This window comes from Syngnathus leptorhynchus, chromosome 11 (assembly GCF_054491065.1).
Source record: "Syngnathus leptorhynchus isolate UIUO chromosome 11, UIUO_Slep, whole genome shotgun sequence".
Classification (NCBI taxonomy): domain Eukaryota; kingdom Metazoa; phylum Chordata; class Actinopteri; order Syngnathiformes; family Syngnathidae; genus Syngnathus; species Syngnathus leptorhynchus.
Genome location: NC_141205.1, coordinates 4810235 through 4827042, shown reverse-complemented (window position 1 = coordinate 4827042; position 16808 = coordinate 4810235). Strand labels below are relative to the sequence as shown.

The 16808-nt window shown below is 42.3% G+C and overlaps 3 protein-coding genes across 5 annotated transcripts; all 3 read left to right on the top strand.

Annotated features, from left to right (window-relative positions):
* evc (EvC ciliary complex subunit 1) lies at positions 1–5537 on the top strand. 2 transcript variants are annotated; one of them, XM_085925036.1, is made up of 21 exons: positions 1–421; positions 502–615; positions 696–782; positions 927–1153; positions 1260–1344; positions 1471–1569; positions 1693–1821; positions 1882–2043; positions 2125–2341; positions 2574–2722; positions 2873–2971; positions 3042–3254; positions 3365–3474; positions 3566–3767; positions 3841–3891; positions 4006–4065; positions 4149–4284; positions 4363–4465; positions 4530–4656; positions 4731–4827; positions 4901–5537. In XM_085925036.1, exons 1-21 carry the CDS (start codon positions 242–244, stop codon positions 5050–5052), a joined length of 2799 nt encoding a protein of 932 aa, XP_085781162.1. In that variant the 5' UTR covers positions 1–241; the 3' UTR covers positions 5053–5537. The 2 variants fall into 2 exon arrangements, with proteins under 2 accessions (XP_085781162.1, XP_085781161.1); XM_085925035.1 differs by having other exon boundaries at positions 3–421; positions 3841–4065; positions 4901–5535.
* A 1155-nt stretch (positions 5538–6692) lies between these two features.
* On the top strand, positions 6693–9394 carry minar1 (membrane integral NOTCH2 associated receptor 1). Its single transcript, XM_085924828.1, has 3 exons — positions 6693–8672; positions 8855–9067; positions 9145–9394. Exons 1-3 carry the CDS (start codon positions 6693–6695, stop codon positions 9337–9339), a joined length of 2388 nt encoding a protein of 795 aa, XP_085780954.1. The 3' UTR covers positions 9340–9394.
* Positions 9395–11022: 1628 nt separating this feature from the next.
* On the top strand, positions 11023–16564 carry LOC147048959 (rac GTPase-activating protein 1-like). Of its 2 annotated transcripts, none has more exons than XM_085923936.1 (17): positions 11023–11202; positions 11401–11514; positions 11824–12026; positions 12364–12512; positions 12665–12734; positions 12825–12878; positions 13127–13201; positions 13284–13401; positions 13497–13645; positions 13786–13950; positions 14037–14132; positions 14258–14456; positions 14595–14700; positions 14812–14944; positions 15040–15148; positions 15288–15396; positions 15514–16564. In XM_085923936.1, the coding sequence occupies exons 2-17, from the start codon at positions 11430–11432 to the stop codon at positions 15581–15583; spliced, it is 1890 nt and encodes a 629-aa protein (XP_085780062.1). In that variant the 5' UTR covers positions 11023–11202; positions 11401–11429; the 3' UTR covers positions 15584–16564. The 2 variants fall into 2 exon arrangements, with proteins under 2 accessions (XP_085780062.1, XP_085780061.1); XM_085923935.1 differs by having other exon boundaries at positions 13127–13207.
* The last annotated feature ends 244 nt before the right edge of the window (positions 16565–16808 follow it).

Sequence of the window (16808 nt, the reverse complement as noted above, 5' to 3'; positions counted from 1 at the left end):
CTAAGAAGATTTTTTTTATTTTGAAAGCTTATATATTTTAGTTGCTGGTTGGTTGAAAACTTTGCAGAGATTTGAGCTGGTAAAACTTTTGTTGAAGATGCACATTAGTTTTCCTGGATTCTTTTGTAAGGTTTGAACTTTATGAAGGCGGGGATATGCTTAAGGTCACAATTACAACCGTGATTTTATTGTGAGACTTTCATCAATATGCTATTTTGTGCGGAACTGCGCCCACGGAGAAATGTCCGAGCAGAATTTAGTAGTCGAATGTAATACTGACGTTTTAGTCAATTACGTTGAGTCGCTGCACGTCTACACAGGACTATTGACAGTGGCAACAGTTTGTGGTGGACTAACGGGAATATTAGCCGCTGCACTTTTGTATACGTTCTGCCTGAAGACTTTAATTTTGACAAGACAGGTAAGCAACCGCCAAAAAAACTACTTTTCCCACCCATTTTACGCATTTCGACTTAGTGCGCATTTGTTGTATTCCACCAGGGGCACAATGCAAGAAGGCTCCTTGAATCTGATGATGGAGAAGTGGAAAACATCACCAGCGATCATGCGAGCAACAACAGAAAAGAAGCCCCGCCTGCTGCAACTAATGACAAAGTATCATACGTCTTTTAGTTTTTAACCCGCGTGTCTTCATTTTATTGATTTTTTTTTCCCTTCCATTTAATATGGAACAGGAGAAGAAACAGGAACCGATGAACAGTGATGTTGCAGCATTTGCCTCAAGAGCAAAAGTGGTCTACCCCATCAACCAAAAATACAGAGTAAGTTTATAACTGCATATTTGCGTGTTGCATAATCTATTCGCACACTTAAAGATAACCGCCCGCTTTTTCTTTTTGTTTGCAGTCGTGCTTGTATTATAATATCTGATGGTGTCTTGTTTCATTCAACAATCTTTGTGGCAGCCTTTGGCAGACGGAGCATCCAACCCTTCTCTTCACGAATGCTCCAAGTTGCCGACAATGCCAAAGGAGGATTCGTCGTCATCCTTCACGGAGGGAGACTCTCTAAGTCAAGATCTGGACAACGATGACGGCAGCCAGTTCATCTCCTCTTCATCGGTCCCCAAGCACCTGCAGAACCAGAGCTTTGTCAGGGTCTCCCACTACCCCTACACACTGACACAAAAAGGGTAGGTGTTGTTGGGCTTTTAGAATTTTTTTTTTTTTTTAACATTCACAGGATGTAACATTGACTCTGAGTGATTTTGTCTTGCTAAATGAGCGTTTCTGTTGTAGTTTTGAAGCAAGGATCAACCTCCATTGTTTGGCACTGAAGGATGTCGAACAGCTTTGCGCTCAACTTATGGATGAAAAATATATTGTGAGTGTTTGTCATTTTATTCCTATCACATGATTTAAGAGGCAGCATTTCATGAGCATGCCTTAGTACTGGTGATACTGGTGATAAAACACCTTTTCTCTAATCTATTGCATCTTCCTGTCTTAGATTTACCTTCAAATGGTGAAAAAAATATTTTGCAGTTATTTTCCAAGAGACACAAATGATGCAGATTTCACTAAGCGTATTCTTCAAGTGCAGCAAAAGGTAACCTATTATTTTGAAAAAATAAATAAATTAAACTTTCAACAATTAACTGGATTTGAACTTGAAAGGATACAGCCAAGTTTAAGTTTTAAATCTGTAAGAAAGCATACACTGTTTTTTTAGGAAGTGGAGGAGCTAAAGAAACAGCTGCCATCAGCCCATATTGCCAGTGATGATAATTTGGATGCTCCTTGTACTTTGGAGGAAATGGAGAGGTCTCAAAAGAATATTCTGGAAAGCAGCCTTCAAATGGTAAAAATTTGTGACTCATATCGGAACTAGATTCTTAGTGATATTCCATCCTATTTGCAGTCCAAAAGTTTCAGCAAAGTGGTGGAGGATCTATGCCAGCATGTGATGAAGAGAACCAGCAGGTTCCCTGCGGAGGAAGCTCGTGATGCAACAGTCGCTCTCAACCAGACTCTTGTTTTGGTCGAGAATCACCTCATGAAAGCTCAAGAAACTCAAATAATGGTTACCAGATGGCTGTCTAAATTGTCTTTTTTTTTTTTTTTTTTTTTTTTTGAGGACTAACCTGGTGTTCATCTTTTCCAGCAAATTTACCAGAAGCTGTTATGGTGGGAGGAGCTGACGGGGCTTCTCCAGTCCCAACCTGCCTTAGTCCAGCAGGAAGCATCTCTGAGGCAGAGCTTGATGGCTACGGCCCTGGAGCAACTGACTAGCGAGGATGTTTTGACTTTCAGCTGCATGGAAACGATACTTTCTCAAGTGCAGCATGCGCTTACAGAAAGTCTTCAACTGTGCAGAGAGGGTGGGCTGAATTCTCTAATACAGATTTTTTTTTATTAATAAGTAAAAATGAACCGAAACCTGAAAAAGCCTGTATCGTATTTGACAAAAAAGTCTTACATTTTTTTTTTTTTTGTCTTTGTCAGTTAACGTCATTCATAAGCTTTCATTTTTAATATATTTATTTCTAATTTGAATAATATTGTCATTCTCACTTTGTCAAGTTCAATTTAAATCTTTTGGGCACAATCCAGATTACATAAGGAAAACAAAAGAGTTGCTGGTTGAAAAGTGTAGCAAAATGGAGGCAAAGCGAAAAAAGCTTCAGAGGAGCCACGACAAGGAGAGGACTCGTGTGCTGGAGCTAAGGCAAACTCACAGTGACCCAGAGCAGCTTTCAAAGGTGAGCACATATTTGGATGGCAAATGCGCAGTCATGCCAGAGACCCATTTTTTTCTTACTAGATACAAGTCGTCAAAACGTTAATGTCCTTTTTCAACCACACAGCTCCAATAGCTGTTGATATTAATTGTGTATATTCATCACCTTTAGGCATATCAAGATCTATTATTTAAACAAAGGCAGAAGCTTTGTGATTTGGAACTCCAACAAAACGACCGGATGGCTGACAACCTCTGCAACGTTTGGACAGTAAGTCTTTTAAATACTGCCCAATATTTGTCACAGTAGACATTTTATTTTGACCACGTCTTCTCTTCAGAAACTCCGCAGCAGCTGGTCAAAGAGGCTCGAAGAACGAACCAAAGATATCTTTTGCACGTCTGTTACCGCCCAGTGCAAGCTGTCTGCCGAACGCTGTCAAGCGCTGTGGATGGACGTAGAGCAGCAGTTTTCTGCACATCAGCAGCGGGTGGAGACAACGGCCAAACTGCAAATGGAGCAAATGCAGGCTCAGATTGATCAAGAAGGACAGGTACAGATACCAAACTGCACAATCCGTATTTATTAGTATTTATATTGGTTGTGCATTTTCTGCACTGTAGTCTGTTCTCAATAGGTTTCATTGACTCATTTTTTTTCAAGGTATGGACTGAGTCCACTGCTCTAATGCATGCCAGCCTCAAGCATCTGAAGAACCAGCAGATGAAAATCCTACGAGCCATGGTGGTCAGTCAGAGCTACACACTTAACAGGTGATACTGAACCACCACTAAAAGATGGCATGCTTCAGGGGCAGTCCTTAAAGTCATGTTCATATTATTGTCCAACTGGACCTTTTCTCAGTCAAGTGGGGGAGTTGCTGGATAAGAAACATGAGCACCTGCTGGCGTGCGTGCAGCGCCACTTCATGGCCAGACACTTTTGTCTACACCTGCTTAAAGAGATGAGACTTTCCAAGCTGAAGGTTCTGTCTCAGACCAACTTTCGGGCTTTGCTGATGAAGGAGCCCGCCACAGTCCATTCCTGTGTTGATTCAGCTCTCAAGGTAGGGAGAATATTGAGAAATCATCCATGAACATCTTGAATTACTTTTTGCTTTTGTGACCTCATAACAATAGGACAGCAGTGCTAGTCTAGCAGAGAAGCATCTGGTTCCAGAGAGTCAACTGGTGAGTCATAGTTTCCATCAGGAATTCTTGTCTGAGTTAGAAACAGGGACAGGGATTCTTCAGAATCATGCGCAGTTAGTGCTCGGAAACGTCCTCAGCCACGCCATCTTACAGCTGATGGAAGGCCGGCTCTCTGAATCACAAAGCAGCTCTACGAATGAAGACGACTTGAAGGTGTTTTCTCAGGGAACTACAGATTTTTTTTCCCCAGTCCTACCATAGTAACAAAGAATTTCTTCATACCGTTTCCCCCTTAGCGCCATCTAACAGAGGCTGCTTCTGAGAGTGTATACGTGACCAAAGATTCTCTTACTGCTCTCGTCCAAAGCTACTATGCTAGCTTAGGAGATATTGCTCAAAAACTACAGCCACCTCAGTCAAACACAAATCTTGGTGAGACGACCACACGACTAAATTCTTATTGCATCTTTTGACAGAGAATTTGGTTTGAATCATATGATTTCTATGCAGATGTGACTGAGGAAGCCTCCGGTAGCAGTCGGTTGAACAAAGCGTTGATACGGGAGCTGGAGAACTGGGGAAGGAAACCCACCTCTGCTAAGTTTCAACAGAGGTACAAGAAGCACAATATTTTTTTTTAATTAAGTGGCATCTATGACTTTTTTTTTTTTTTTCAGGGTTGAGGTCCACAAAAGGAAGTTGTTAGAGCATTGCGATCTGGAGCAGGAGATTATGTGTGAGGAACTGAGACGAAGAAAAGTAGCCCAGACTCAAACGTTAAAAAGGATCAATGGACTACTACAGGTTAGTCAATATAAAGCAGATCAGACATAAGATGTTTATCAGTTCCGTGAGCACCGTGTTGTCGTGTCCATTAGGAGGCAGAAAGAAGCTTCATAAGTGATTTGGCAGCATTGGCTCGGGTATCAATCCACAGTCCAGACATAGAAGACAGCGATGAAGATGACAACACGGGTAAGCCCATATTCTCTGGTGGGGGAAACCACGCTCATGCTTTGCTTGTTCTTCATGAATTCGTGTCCCACAGGGGAAGTGAATGCCTCTATAATGGACCTTCTTGCCCGGAACCCAGCCCTAGATCCGGCCTTGAATCCATCACTGACTCCAACTGTTGTCACTGCAGCCTCATCGAAACTGACAAAAAAGAAAAAAAGAGAGCCAGAGACTCATATCAGTTGAAAATGTTTTTTATATATTTGGTATTGTATAGTCTACTTGGTCTCAAAACCAAAGGGTTATGTTTTAAATACAATACAGTTTTCCCATGCATTGCTTTTTCCTATTGCTGTATTTCCATCCATCATTTCAATATAGAATCTATTGAAATGTCTGATGTTGTTCCTCCACACCAAACACATCCTTTATGTTTCTTGGACAGCCATCTTGGAACAACAGCAAGCAAACAGTATTCTCTCAACTGTTTCTATTATTTCGGAAAGCCGAGAATTGCATTATTGTATGTATTGTCCTCATTACACATTGCAACTTTGTCAACATTTGTCTCATTGCACAGCTTGTTTGCCGCATCGATTCTCCCATTGCTCAATGGATGTACTTCTCTTGAGTTACCAGGCAAATTAGCCATGTCAATTCGGATTGTAGGAGAGTGCAACCACTCAGATGAAAGCCTCGACCCTCCCTTGTCTTAATGGGGTTTTAAGTACAACACTTTATGGTCTATAATGCAGAGTAATGGTGAAGTCTGGGAGGACTGGAGCTAGGCAGACACTTGTGTTTGGAGATGGCAATCTAACAGGCAATCTAGCCCAGATTGATGGTCTATTGGTGTGTAAAGTGTGTCAATTAGAAGACATCAAATTTTAATCTGCTCTTTTTATATTAGCAAATTGCTCGCATGACCTGGATGACACCTTGGAGATATAATCTTTCGAGTAAGCCATCCTGTCAGAGTGTTTGTCACTCTGAAGTCATCCACAGAGTGGCTGCACTGATTTTATAGGTAATGACACTCAATAGTGGCAAGGGAAACCATTTTGGATGTATATTGAGGTCCCGTAGGGGACTGCAGCGACTTGTGGGAAGATGACCTGATTTCTAATTTTCTCTCCTGCTTGAGCTGCGGACTCTACGGCTACAAACACAAGAGACACACCAAAGGAGGGTAGTATGATTTGGATCGGATCATTATTTTTCCACTATTGACGGATATATGAGTGGCTGAAGTTGCTATTTAAAACATTCAGGTGAGTGTGCATGTTCGTCTGTATGTCCTTGATGTTTACAACGACGGCACTAAATGCACTGGACTGCACGTATGGAGCAAATTAATATTTTATATTATATTATGAATCATCTGCGGAACATTCAGTGATAGAATTTGCTTCTATTCTGGAGCATTGACTTTATGTCAAATGAAATGGGAATGTACCTTGCAACGCGTCATAGTGTTGGAGTTATTTTAGGGCTCCCAAATAAGGTCGTTGTCTAAATTCACACGGAAGGTTTTTCGAGGTAATGCCCTATCATCTATCATCTGATAAAAAAAAATCTACATTAGTTTCAGTTATTTTTCAATGTATTCTACCACTAAATTTAAGTGTTATTGATTTGTTTGTGTGTGTGTGTGTGTGTGTGTGTGTGTTTTTTTTCTTTAAAGAATCGTTCTACGGCAAAATAGCCTACAGTAAAATACACACAGATTTTGTCTTTTATTTTTTCCAACAAATACATTTTTGCAAAATTAAATAGCACACACAACAAAATTGGATCATAATTCTTAAAAAGGGCACATTGCTGTGAATAGTATTCAAATTATTGTTTTTTTACATTGCTGTGATTTATTTCTCAGGTGGCCAGCCATGGCAAACCTGCAGCAAGAATACCCTGGAGTCCTTTTGGGGATCCTTGAAGAACTGGCCACCATGCGTCAGTGGTTGACCTTCCAGGACCTTTGTCGTATGGTCAGCACCCGCTTTGACTTGGAACACCTCATCGAGCTCAGGAGTTTGTTGTTTGCTGCTGCTAGCCGGGACCCCTGTTTTCCAGCCACTCTTTTTAGGGATAGAGTTTCCACCAGGGGACAAGGGCTGTCACCAATAGGTGTCGCTGCTGACATCGTGACAATCTTTAACCTTATTCAGATGACGGGTGGGGCCACTGATGACAGCCAACCAATGAGAACTCAGATGGTCCTGCCTGTGGACCAGTCCCCAGGTCCCAGTCTGCCCGGGATCCACCACCTGAACGTTCCGAGTAGGGAGAGAGTACGCACTCACTCTGACTCCAGTGCAAGTCTTATCGACAAGCACTTGCTCTTTCCACATTCCAATTACTCAGTGCGTAAGCGTGGCAGTCTCCCCCCCGATCCTATCTCGCTTGTAACGCCCCCTCCCGTCAGGACGCGGGCTGTGTCTTTCGACTTGCCTCACACCACACTTTTGTATTCCAGTGGGCAGATCCCCGCCAAGACCATGAAGGATATTTACCTGCCTTTGGAAACGGACAGCGAGTCAAGTGGCGATTCAGCTCCGGTTGAGGTGTTTGAAACCGAACAGGAGTCATCGATCGACCAGAAGAGAAACATCTTTAAGAAGGACTTCCACAATCAGCCGCCTCTCATACCACAGGTGACCGTCAACAGTGAGTCTCCCAGTCCCAAGGGGGGGAAAGGCTTTGACAATCAAAACTTTGAAATGATCCCTAACCCTTACCCTTCGCCCACCGCAGTCCAGCAGGCTCCGGAAGAGCGGACCAAACATGAAAGTTTGGATGACCTACAGGACTCCACTTATTTTGGACCTGGATCTATCCCAGAGCGGTCCCAGAAACACTTGAAGCCTCCCAGAGGGCAAAGGCCCATCTGGAGCAACAAGAGTCACAGTCTGGAGGACCGGATCAGCCCAGCCGGTGTTGGTATGGGACCTGAAACCCGCGGTGGAAAACTACAAAGGCGATCAAGGCCCGCTATGAGCAAAATGGGGGGTTCTTTGGGGGGCGAGATTGGGGACATTGAATTTGACGAAATGAAGGCTCAAGGAACCCAGACCGATCCTCCTGACACTCGGCGTCTTCGTAGCTTGGTCCATGCAGACCGCCTGTCCTTCATGACTTCTTTGGATGATCCGGACTTTGCCGATGATGACATAAGTGCCATCTTCCGCTTTTTAGATGACATAAGTATGTGTGGTTCCACGGGAGTCCTGCACCCTAACGATGGATCCGGGGCACTCAACCAGGATACCCCAGAGGCCAGACGGGGCCGCCTAGGCCAACTCCAGAGGCTTTTTCATTCTCTGGAAAGCAGCGATGATGGACTAAAAGCCAGCGTGTGCAAGCTACTGCTCCGTATGAACCAGATCGAGCGACAGTTGGAATCACTAAATGAGGTAAAAGCGGAGATCTCTCAGGTCTTGTCTGCTTTGCAGCGACTGGATGAAAAAATCCCGCAGCCCGCCGTCGATGGCGCACAGAGCAGCGGTGGCCGATGGCTGGAGCCCCTCAGCGGCGTGTCCTCCTTCATGAGCCATCCCATCACCCCCTCAGAATCATCTGAGCCTCAGCCTTTATCTGTATCCGAGCATTACTTTCCTGCAACCAGCACTCATAGTCTGGACTGGAACAAATGGAACGCTCCTGGGGAGCAGACAGACAGTGGTAAATGTCAAGGTGAGACAAAAGCGGGCAAAGACGGAAAAGCGTCTCGTCGCGCCTCGACAAACGAGCCCGGGGAGAAAGGCCCGTCGGATTCCAAGCGATCAAATGTGTCAAGCATGGCAAAAGACTGGATGGTGACTTTCTCCAAAATGAAAGGTGGCAAATCACAAGAGAAAACTGGACAGGTGGAGTATTTCTCTAACATACGCAACTTTTTCAGCATGCAGTTTGGATAACTCAAGTTCAACCGTGACTTAGCGGACAAGCAATATAGAAAATGGATGGATAGATGTTAAAAGTATTAACAGTCATAAAATTGATACATTGATAGTATTTGATGACAATTTGAAGGTAATTCTGTTTCTAGGAAGAGCAGTCAAGCAGAACTGCCAAACTTCTCTCTCAGAAGTCTTCCAGCTTGGTGGAGCAAGTATTTAGCTCATCCTTGTTTGGCAACAAAGAAAGCAGCCTGACTGGGGGCCTCGCCGCAGGGAAAATGATGGACCCCAGATTGGCAGAAGGGAGAGGAAGAGCCGTCTGGACTGTAGACGAGCGAGAGTCACGAGTCTCCCCTTTGCAGGTATTTTTAAGTGAATGACTCTCAATCGTCCGTGCTGTCTAGATTGTTGTGTAAAATGAAATGATAATGTCGCGCAGGGTCGTGATTCTCTCAACCCTAACAACATGGAGTTCTGGATGGACGACATCTACACTCCGGGCTATGATGCGTTACTCAGGCGTAAAGAGGCTGGCCTCCGCCGGGCCAAAGTTTGCAAGTTGTTGGCGCTCATCGCTGTTGTACTTGCTATCATTCTCATCATTGTCATTCCTATTTGCACCATGAGATCATGAGAAATTGCGTGAGGACATTTTGCACATTATTCTGAAAGCGGGAGCTTCTGCAACTAACCGGAGGATATGAACAACAGCTTCTTTGGATGACTTCTTTTCACCTACAGTTTTCATTCCTTTATACAGGCAGTGTAAATTTTGTTTGTAATACTTAGCAGTTAGTCATTTTCCCAATCCCACCCAAGTGCGTACATGTTTTCAAACATAATATGTATGCGATACTGTAATATATTTAATACTGAGCCGTTATTGCAGATGTATGAATGCCTTCATCAGCATGCGTTTCAATAAGCGTAAGTGTTCATAAACCTCATCTATTAAACCGGAGAATGCAAGTATAAAATCTGCACAAGGATTATTTGTATTTGAACGTCGGGTCTCAAGAAGATTATGTCTTGCTGCTTTTGATGATGCTGCTGATAATGAAAGGAAGAGGCGAGGAAGTATTTTCCAGGAAACTCTCTTGGAGGGAGTTTCCACTTGTAATTCAATTGATGGGCTGTTTGGAGTGCATCCTGGCACATTAGCTTTTCCCTCCACTCACCGGACCAAGGTTTTTCCCAACATGCCGACTCAATAACAATTTCATTTAACCTCCCCTCACAGTGATGAATGTGGTTTCTACTGTGTGAAGGTCCATTTTGTTAAAACGTCCAGTTAACCCAAGAGGCTTAGACTGACTTTTAGTACCAGGCTGTTAATAGTGACTTAATGCGGCCAACACATGAATCTTGTACATCTTTTCCAATCATGATATGATTGCAAACAGAGGTCTAAGTGTTTATAGGACTAATTTATTTTGCATTAAAGACACCGTCATTCACTATTTGTTTATTGTATAGAAAGATTGTTAATGTCACTATATATCATTTGATATGATGGACTTTCTTTAAGAATGCTGTGCTGTATCCAATATTTTTGATACAACTATGCATATCAGTTTACGGTGCATATTTCCAAAACATGTTTTCTCTTTCCAGACTTAAAATGTTGCCTCTTGCTTTGAGTGCACAAATATGCACAAGGTCTAATGAGAGTGTGTTTTGCTTTAGCACATCCTCCTAAGTGGATGTGCGTCCACCATGTGTTCCCCATGAGAGTGTTTGCGGATCCATTATACCAATGTTGCCACTAAAGTGTAGTCAGCACAATATGCAGGTGCTTTCTCTAAAACCCGTGTGCATTAGTCTCTTATTGCCCTTTCTCCCCCTTGAGATGCTTTCATGAATTTTAGACATTGTTGTTGCAGTCTCAGGTAAATAGGCACTTATTGTAAATGAAGAAAAAAAACCCCTGTAAACAGAATATTGCAGCACAACTTGGTGGTTGGCAGTGCTTGATGAAAACAGCACAAATGAGTTCATGTTGCCTGAATGAAAATGCCTTTGCACTGTATTGTATTTTATGATTCTACGAAACAATAAAATATTGGTGAAATAAAAAAAAAGATGAGGGGGAAATTTGTCATGTATTTAAGATTTTATCACACCAAACAAATATTAATACTCAATTTCACACCTATGGACAATTTATTCTTCTATGAATGTAACATGTTTATGGAATGAGGGAGGAAGCCAGAGAACCCGGACATTGTTGCGCATGCGCGTCAGCTACTGGATCATAGCCATTCTTGTTGTAGTTACATCAATAGACCTGAAGTAGAGCTAGAGTGTGCAAGTTCTGGTCTATTCACCGAGGAAGAAATCCAAAACCGGCGCTGATTTTGAACTTTGCTGAAGAATGCGTAAACAGTATCAGGCAGGTGTGGCACTGCAAGATCGGAGTGAGAATTAACTCCGTTTTGTGTTAACGTCTTTGAACGTTACATGTCACGTACATTACTGTGAGGGATACGTTGCACAGGTAACTACTTTTATTTATTTTTTTGTAAATCTGCAAGAGGTTGGCTTCGTTGCGGGTACAACTTGCATAAATGTGATTTAGAAGAATGCAAATGCGTTTCTTTATCTTGTGGTTAAAACTGTGTATGTGTTACTTTAATGTACGCCAGTCTTGGTCAACCGAGTCATCGATTTACCACCTAATAATGCTTTCATGTAGCATAACGTTGCGAGCCGCAGAAGGAAACAATGGAGTCGGCTGTGGTCAATCTTTACAACCAGTTCCAAAGTTTGCGGAGCCAGATGGACGCCCTGAATGACAGCGTTGAACCACGTAAGTTATTGCAACTCTTCTCCAGTGTCAACAACAACAAATCTACATTTTCAATATTTATAGTAGAGTAACACATAAATGTATGTTTGTGCATCAAATATATACAGCTGAGTAAACATTACTACATTGTTTTAATAGTTTGCACATGTTTGTTTTTTGTTTGTTGTAATTGTATGGTAGTTATTCTTACAGTCTTAAATTTAAGTTTATGTGCACATGACATGAAACCAGCACCACTAGAACCATTGTTTCTTGCACAGAGGCTATTGTCGCCACTTGTGATAGATATTCTTCCTGTTGTTTGAATAGAGTTTCTCCAGATGGCCCTCAATTTTGAGGACTGCCGAAAGAAGTGGTTGCTGTCAGGGGAGGAGCTGCTATCCTGCAAAGAGATGCTGGCTAAAGTTGAAACCGAGAGGGGAGCTTTGGAGGTCAGACTGAAGCATGCACGCAACCAAGTGGATGTGGAGATCAGGCGGCGGCAGAAGGCTGAAGCTGTCTATGAGAAGCTGGTTTGTAACATTTCAATCATGAAGCTTGGTATATGCAGTGTAACCTCCAAAATCAAACATTTTCCAGCCCTAAACAGTTACCGTCATGAAACCTTGTGATGTTAAAGGCACTATAAGGTTACCTTTTGGCTTTAATGTAGACGTCTCTCATTACAATCATTTAAACTGCCATATTTTTCCAGAAAAATTGTGTTGAGCTCCAAATTGTACCTCTTTAGGGGGCTTGACTTTGGATATTCCATTGTATTTGAATGGTCAAACTGCAAAATATACATTATTTAAAATACTAGATAAGTAGGTATCACTAAAATGATTCATCCCTCTGATCTTGCACCAGGAACGACAACTACAGCTAATCCGGGACATGCTGACAACAGAGAACAGTAGCATCCACCTAAGTGAGGAACAGCGTTCTGCCCTGGCCTTCCTTAGCGCCCACTCGCAGGCTGCACAGTCTGCTATGTCCAACCTTAACTCCAGCAGAAGGTTAGCTTTTCTATCGGTGTTTTGCCATTAATCTGTTTTTTTTAAACAGAGACGTTCTAAATGCCAAGATATACATAATTCAGAAGTGTTGGTCAATTTATAACACATTGCCGGAATTCTGTCACTAACTAATGACACTGGTTGTCTTGCAGATTGATGACCATTGATGAATCAACCTCCATCATGTCAGACATCAGCTTTGATCAAACAGATGACTCCTTGGTACATATGTTCAACCTTATACAAATAAAAACTTTTGTATTTGTACATTCAGACAATGCTGCGATTTACCGGTAATCCCATTTTCTGTAGAGCTGTGACCCTTCTGTCATGAAGACAGTGAGACTGCAGAAACGTCCGAAACGAGTGAGTCTAAAATTTGAAATCAACATAACAGTGTTGGTAACCAGATTTTTGTGATGCACCAAAATGACATTAATGTTATTATTATTTTTTACATTGTGGGAAAATGTTCATAAATTCAAAACACAAACATGAAATGTTAATTTTCCAGAGTGTTTTAAATGAGCCCACACGGCTTCTCCCTCATTGTTTCAGCCTTTTCAGAAGGCAAACCAGATGGCTACTTTTAAAACTTCCTTTGCATTCCACAGCGTTCCTCTCGAAAGCTTGAGCTTCCCCCTCAAGCCATGAAGAAACCACGCTCCGCGGGCCGACCATCTGATCGAGTAAATGTACTTCAAATTTGACATTTGTTGTGTGTCTGCTCTCTCTTTTAAAAACATTTCCTGAAAATGTCATTGGATCTAGATAAATGACTCCATCGTGGCCAAAACCACCATCACCATGCCAGTAAATGGCGGTGCTGTCGAGGCGGTCTCCACTATCGAGACAATCCCTTATGCGACACGTGGCAGAAAGAAGAGTGGTGGGAAATTCCTGATGACCCTTTTCACTTGTGGTAACTGTAAATTCAAATGCAGTTTGCTCTTATAAAATCATGCGATGCGATTTTGTTGACAGCTGGCCAAGTCTGGGCTGAATCAACCTCCACTGAGCTGTCGGAAACCAACAGCGAAGCACCCGGCACACCGGTCTCCGATTTTCCCGCTCACCTCCGAACCCCCAAAGCCCAGTCAGGAGGAAAGCAGCACGTGTTTGTTCCCAAAACAGTGAGCCGTTACCATAACCTTGTATCCATCAAGCAATTTGTTCTGATTCAGTACAATCAGTTTTGGTCACTGCTGAAATATACTTCGATCTCCCATTCTGTTCCTCTGGCTTTGTGTAACTTTTTTTTTTACCCACAAAGGTGATCAAATCAGAGTTCTGTGCACCGTGCGGGAGAAGAACAAAGTTTGGCAAGATGTATCTTCGCTGCCAGGACTGCAGGATGGTGACTCACCCAGAGTGCCGCGACTGTTGCCCCCTGCCCTGCAATCCCGTGTGCATCAGCACTCCCATCCGGACTGCAGAGGTAGGTGCAGCATGTCTATCAGACAGGATATCTCTAGTCGTATAACTTGACATACAATTCAAACAATTGACGACGTGTGTTTGCAGAGCACCCTGGCTGACTTTGCGCCAGCCACTTCTCCAAAGATCCCAGCTTTGGTCATCTATTGTATCAAAGAGATTGAACGCAGAGGCCTGCATGAGGTGAGTGAGCCTCTTGTCTTATAGATTTTATTTTTTAACATATTTTTAATTCATATTTGCATATTTGCGTTAATTCCCCGTTCACTGTATCACAGTGTCGTATTTGTTCATATCTCCTCTTCTAGGTTGGCCTGTACAGAATCTCTGGCCAGGAGCGTCAGGTGAAAGCGCTGAAGGAGAAGCTGATTCGAGGAAAGACACTGCCAGCGCTAAACAAAGTTGAAGACATCAATGTCATCACTGGCGTTCTCAAAGATTTCCTCAGGAACCTTCCTGAGCCTCTTCTCACCTTCCGCCTCAACAAAACCTTCATGGAGTCAGCTGGTCAGTGTTCTTTCTTAATCCACTGTGTTTGTAGACAACAATCGGTGTGATGTAGCGATGACAAATGACCAGGATCTTTGACATCTTTAATCAAAATACACCAAGGATAAAGAAATCAGTTAGCTGATGTCGTTGTAGAAATCCAGGATGATGGGAACAGTCTTGCCTCGGTGTGCCAAACCATCAGCGAGCTGCCTCAACCCAACCGAGACACTCTGGCCTGCATCATGATCCATCTGCAGAAGTAACTTTCATTACGTTTTGATGCGTAACCTTTAACGCTTCACCTGTGAGATGTTGTAAGTCCAAGTATTTTATTCAATATTCAAACGGTGAGCATGCATTTCCCTCCCAGAGTGTCAAAGTGTTCAGATACAAAGATGGACGTGACAAACCTGGCCAGGGTGTTCGGACCTACCCTTGTGGGCCACGCTGTTCCAAACCCAGACGCAATGACTGTCCTGAGTGACACAAGCAGACAACCACGGGTAAAGTATATTCTTCTTTCATAAGTAACATACTCTGAGTGTTATTATTTTCTTCTGAATTCACTTGAACTCGTTTTTTTTTTTCCACCTTCCAGGTAGTTGAGCGCTTGTTTAGTATCTCAGCAAGCTACTGGAGTCAGTATGCGCATCCAGATAATATAGACATGGGGGATACTAACTTTCCAGAGACTCCAAATCATGATGGTAAATAAATCAGAGCAGGTCATACGTGATGGTTACATGTTGAATTGAAACCAAAATGTTGCACCCCCCCCTCAATCATTTCCAAGCAATCATGTGCACCTCCAATTAGTATGAACTCACCCTAATGTGGTTTTGGCAGTAAGCATGCTTGGGCCACTGACCACTCCTGAACACCATTTGATGACCAAGACGCCCTCCTCCAGCTCGCTGTCAAAGCGGATGATGCAGACCCTGTCCAGCACCACCTTGTAAGTGCATTCACAGACAAAATGTTACTTCTATACATAACATGCTGAATAGAGCAAAATATCATTAGGTTTAATGTGCACAATATTCTAAATATGTTGTTCACAACCAATCCTCAGATTTACGGGCAAGAATAAAACTACTTCCAGCCCCCGACCCAGGTTCTTCGAGTCTCCACAACTGAAGTAACGGCCAACTGGAGTTGGCAAACAAAGCCGATGCGTGAGTTTTGTATTACTAGCTGCAATAACAAGCTATTTCCACAAGAATGTAAGTAAAACTAACGTGGAATTTTATATGAAATATGCATTATATCAACATGTCGTCGACTTTCTAATCCGATTTTTACTCGTGAAGAATTTTTCTACCTCTTTGGTCACTGCAGTAAGTCCTGACTTAAGGATCAAAACTGTGTTAATGAGGTTTTGAGGCTTTAATGACCAAACAACTGCAGCTTGAAGAATGTTTTCTTTTGTGTGCTCAATCATCCATTGATAAATGTGTGGTTATAACCACAACCTCAAGGATGAAACTGGGCCAAAGGGAGAAAAAAAAAAATCATTTATTTGATTTCAGAATTGTGTGTCATTGAGCTGAAACCTACTTTTAAAACACACTTAACACTGTATTTTTTGTTTATTTTATATGGTAAGGCTGATTAGCAATCAGACTAATGTATATGCTTCAGTAACACTACTAACATCAACACTGATCTCTAATGGAAATCACGCAGTATTTTGCACCGTATCTATGCAAGAAAATGAATTAATGTGCTCACCACTAGAGGCTGCTGTTGTATTACTGTTATGCTTCCAATATGATCGTGCAATTGTAACTACTAGCTATTGACTGGATATCCTCCTCAACCCTTAAGTGCCAATATCTACTGCATTTTTATAAGCATTTTAAGCTTCTTACATGTACTGTGCCTTTTTATATTATAGTTTGACCAAAAACGTTTGATTCAAATGAGTTGTCATTCTTTTCAATGAAGTGTGTTGGGAAATCATGTCTGAGAAATTAAACTCCAACAGGTTATGCTTTTTTTTTTTTCTTTTTCCAAATATCTGTTCTATACCCACTTTTGCTAACCCTAACTGGTGCCGTGCAACACTCCAAAAAGAACACAGTCCACAGTTTAGGTAAAAAGAAATAAAGCATTAAATGTCATTTGGTCTCGTCGTGGTGTTCATGTATTTAAATGCAAGCCATTTGAGGTGAGACTCATTATGATGTGTGAGCTGCGCTCCTGGCAGCACAACTATTGACCGGCATTTTTCTACTGGTCTCATTGAATACAGAATTTCTGGGCCCCCCTATTAGCTGCACTGCGGAAATATGATAAAATATGTACCAGTTTATCATTTTCTTTGCTGAGGAGACTCTTCAAAAATGTTTGCATTTCAAATCAACA

What these genes read in the sequence shown, in the direction of transcription:
- evc (XM_085925035.1), top strand. Translation starts at nt 242, where the DNA reads ATGTCCGAGCAGAATTTAGTAGTCGAATGTAATACTGACGTTTTAGTC. An exon ending in ACCCAGAGCAGCTTTCAAAG is followed by an intron (nt 2,723 to 2,872) that starts GTGAGCACATAT and finishes CATCACCTTTAG; the next exon opens with GCATATCAAGATCTATTATT. An exon ending in CGATGAAGATGACAACACGG is followed by an intron (nt 4,828 to 4,900) that starts GTAAGCCCATAT and finishes CGTGTCCCACAG; the next exon opens with GGGAAGTGAATGCCTCTATA.
- minar1 (XM_085924828.1), top strand. Translation starts at nt 6,693, where the DNA reads ATGGCAAACCTGCAGCAAGAATACCCTGGAGTCCTTTTGGGGATCCTT. An exon ending in CACAAGAGAAAACTGGACAG is followed by an intron (nt 8,673 to 8,854) that starts GTGGAGTATTTC and finishes TTCTGTTTCTAG; the next exon opens with GAAGAGCAGTCAAGCAGAAC. An exon ending in CACGAGTCTCCCCTTTGCAG is followed by an intron (nt 9,068 to 9,144) that starts GTATTTTTAAGT and finishes AATGTCGCGCAG; the next exon opens with GGTCGTGATTCTCTCAACCC.
- LOC147048959 (XM_085923935.1), top strand. Translation starts at nt 11,430, where the DNA reads ATGGAGTCGGCTGTGGTCAATCTTTACAACCAGTTCCAAAGTTTGCGG. An exon ending in GACCATCTGATCGAGTAAAT is followed by an intron (nt 13,208 to 13,283) that starts GTACTTCAAATT and finishes CATTGGATCTAG; the next exon opens with ATAAATGACTCCATCGTGGC. An exon ending in AACCTTCATGGAGTCAGCTG is followed by an intron (nt 14,457 to 14,594) that starts GTCAGTGTTCTT and finishes ATGTCGTTGTAG; the next exon opens with AAATCCAGGATGATGGGAAC.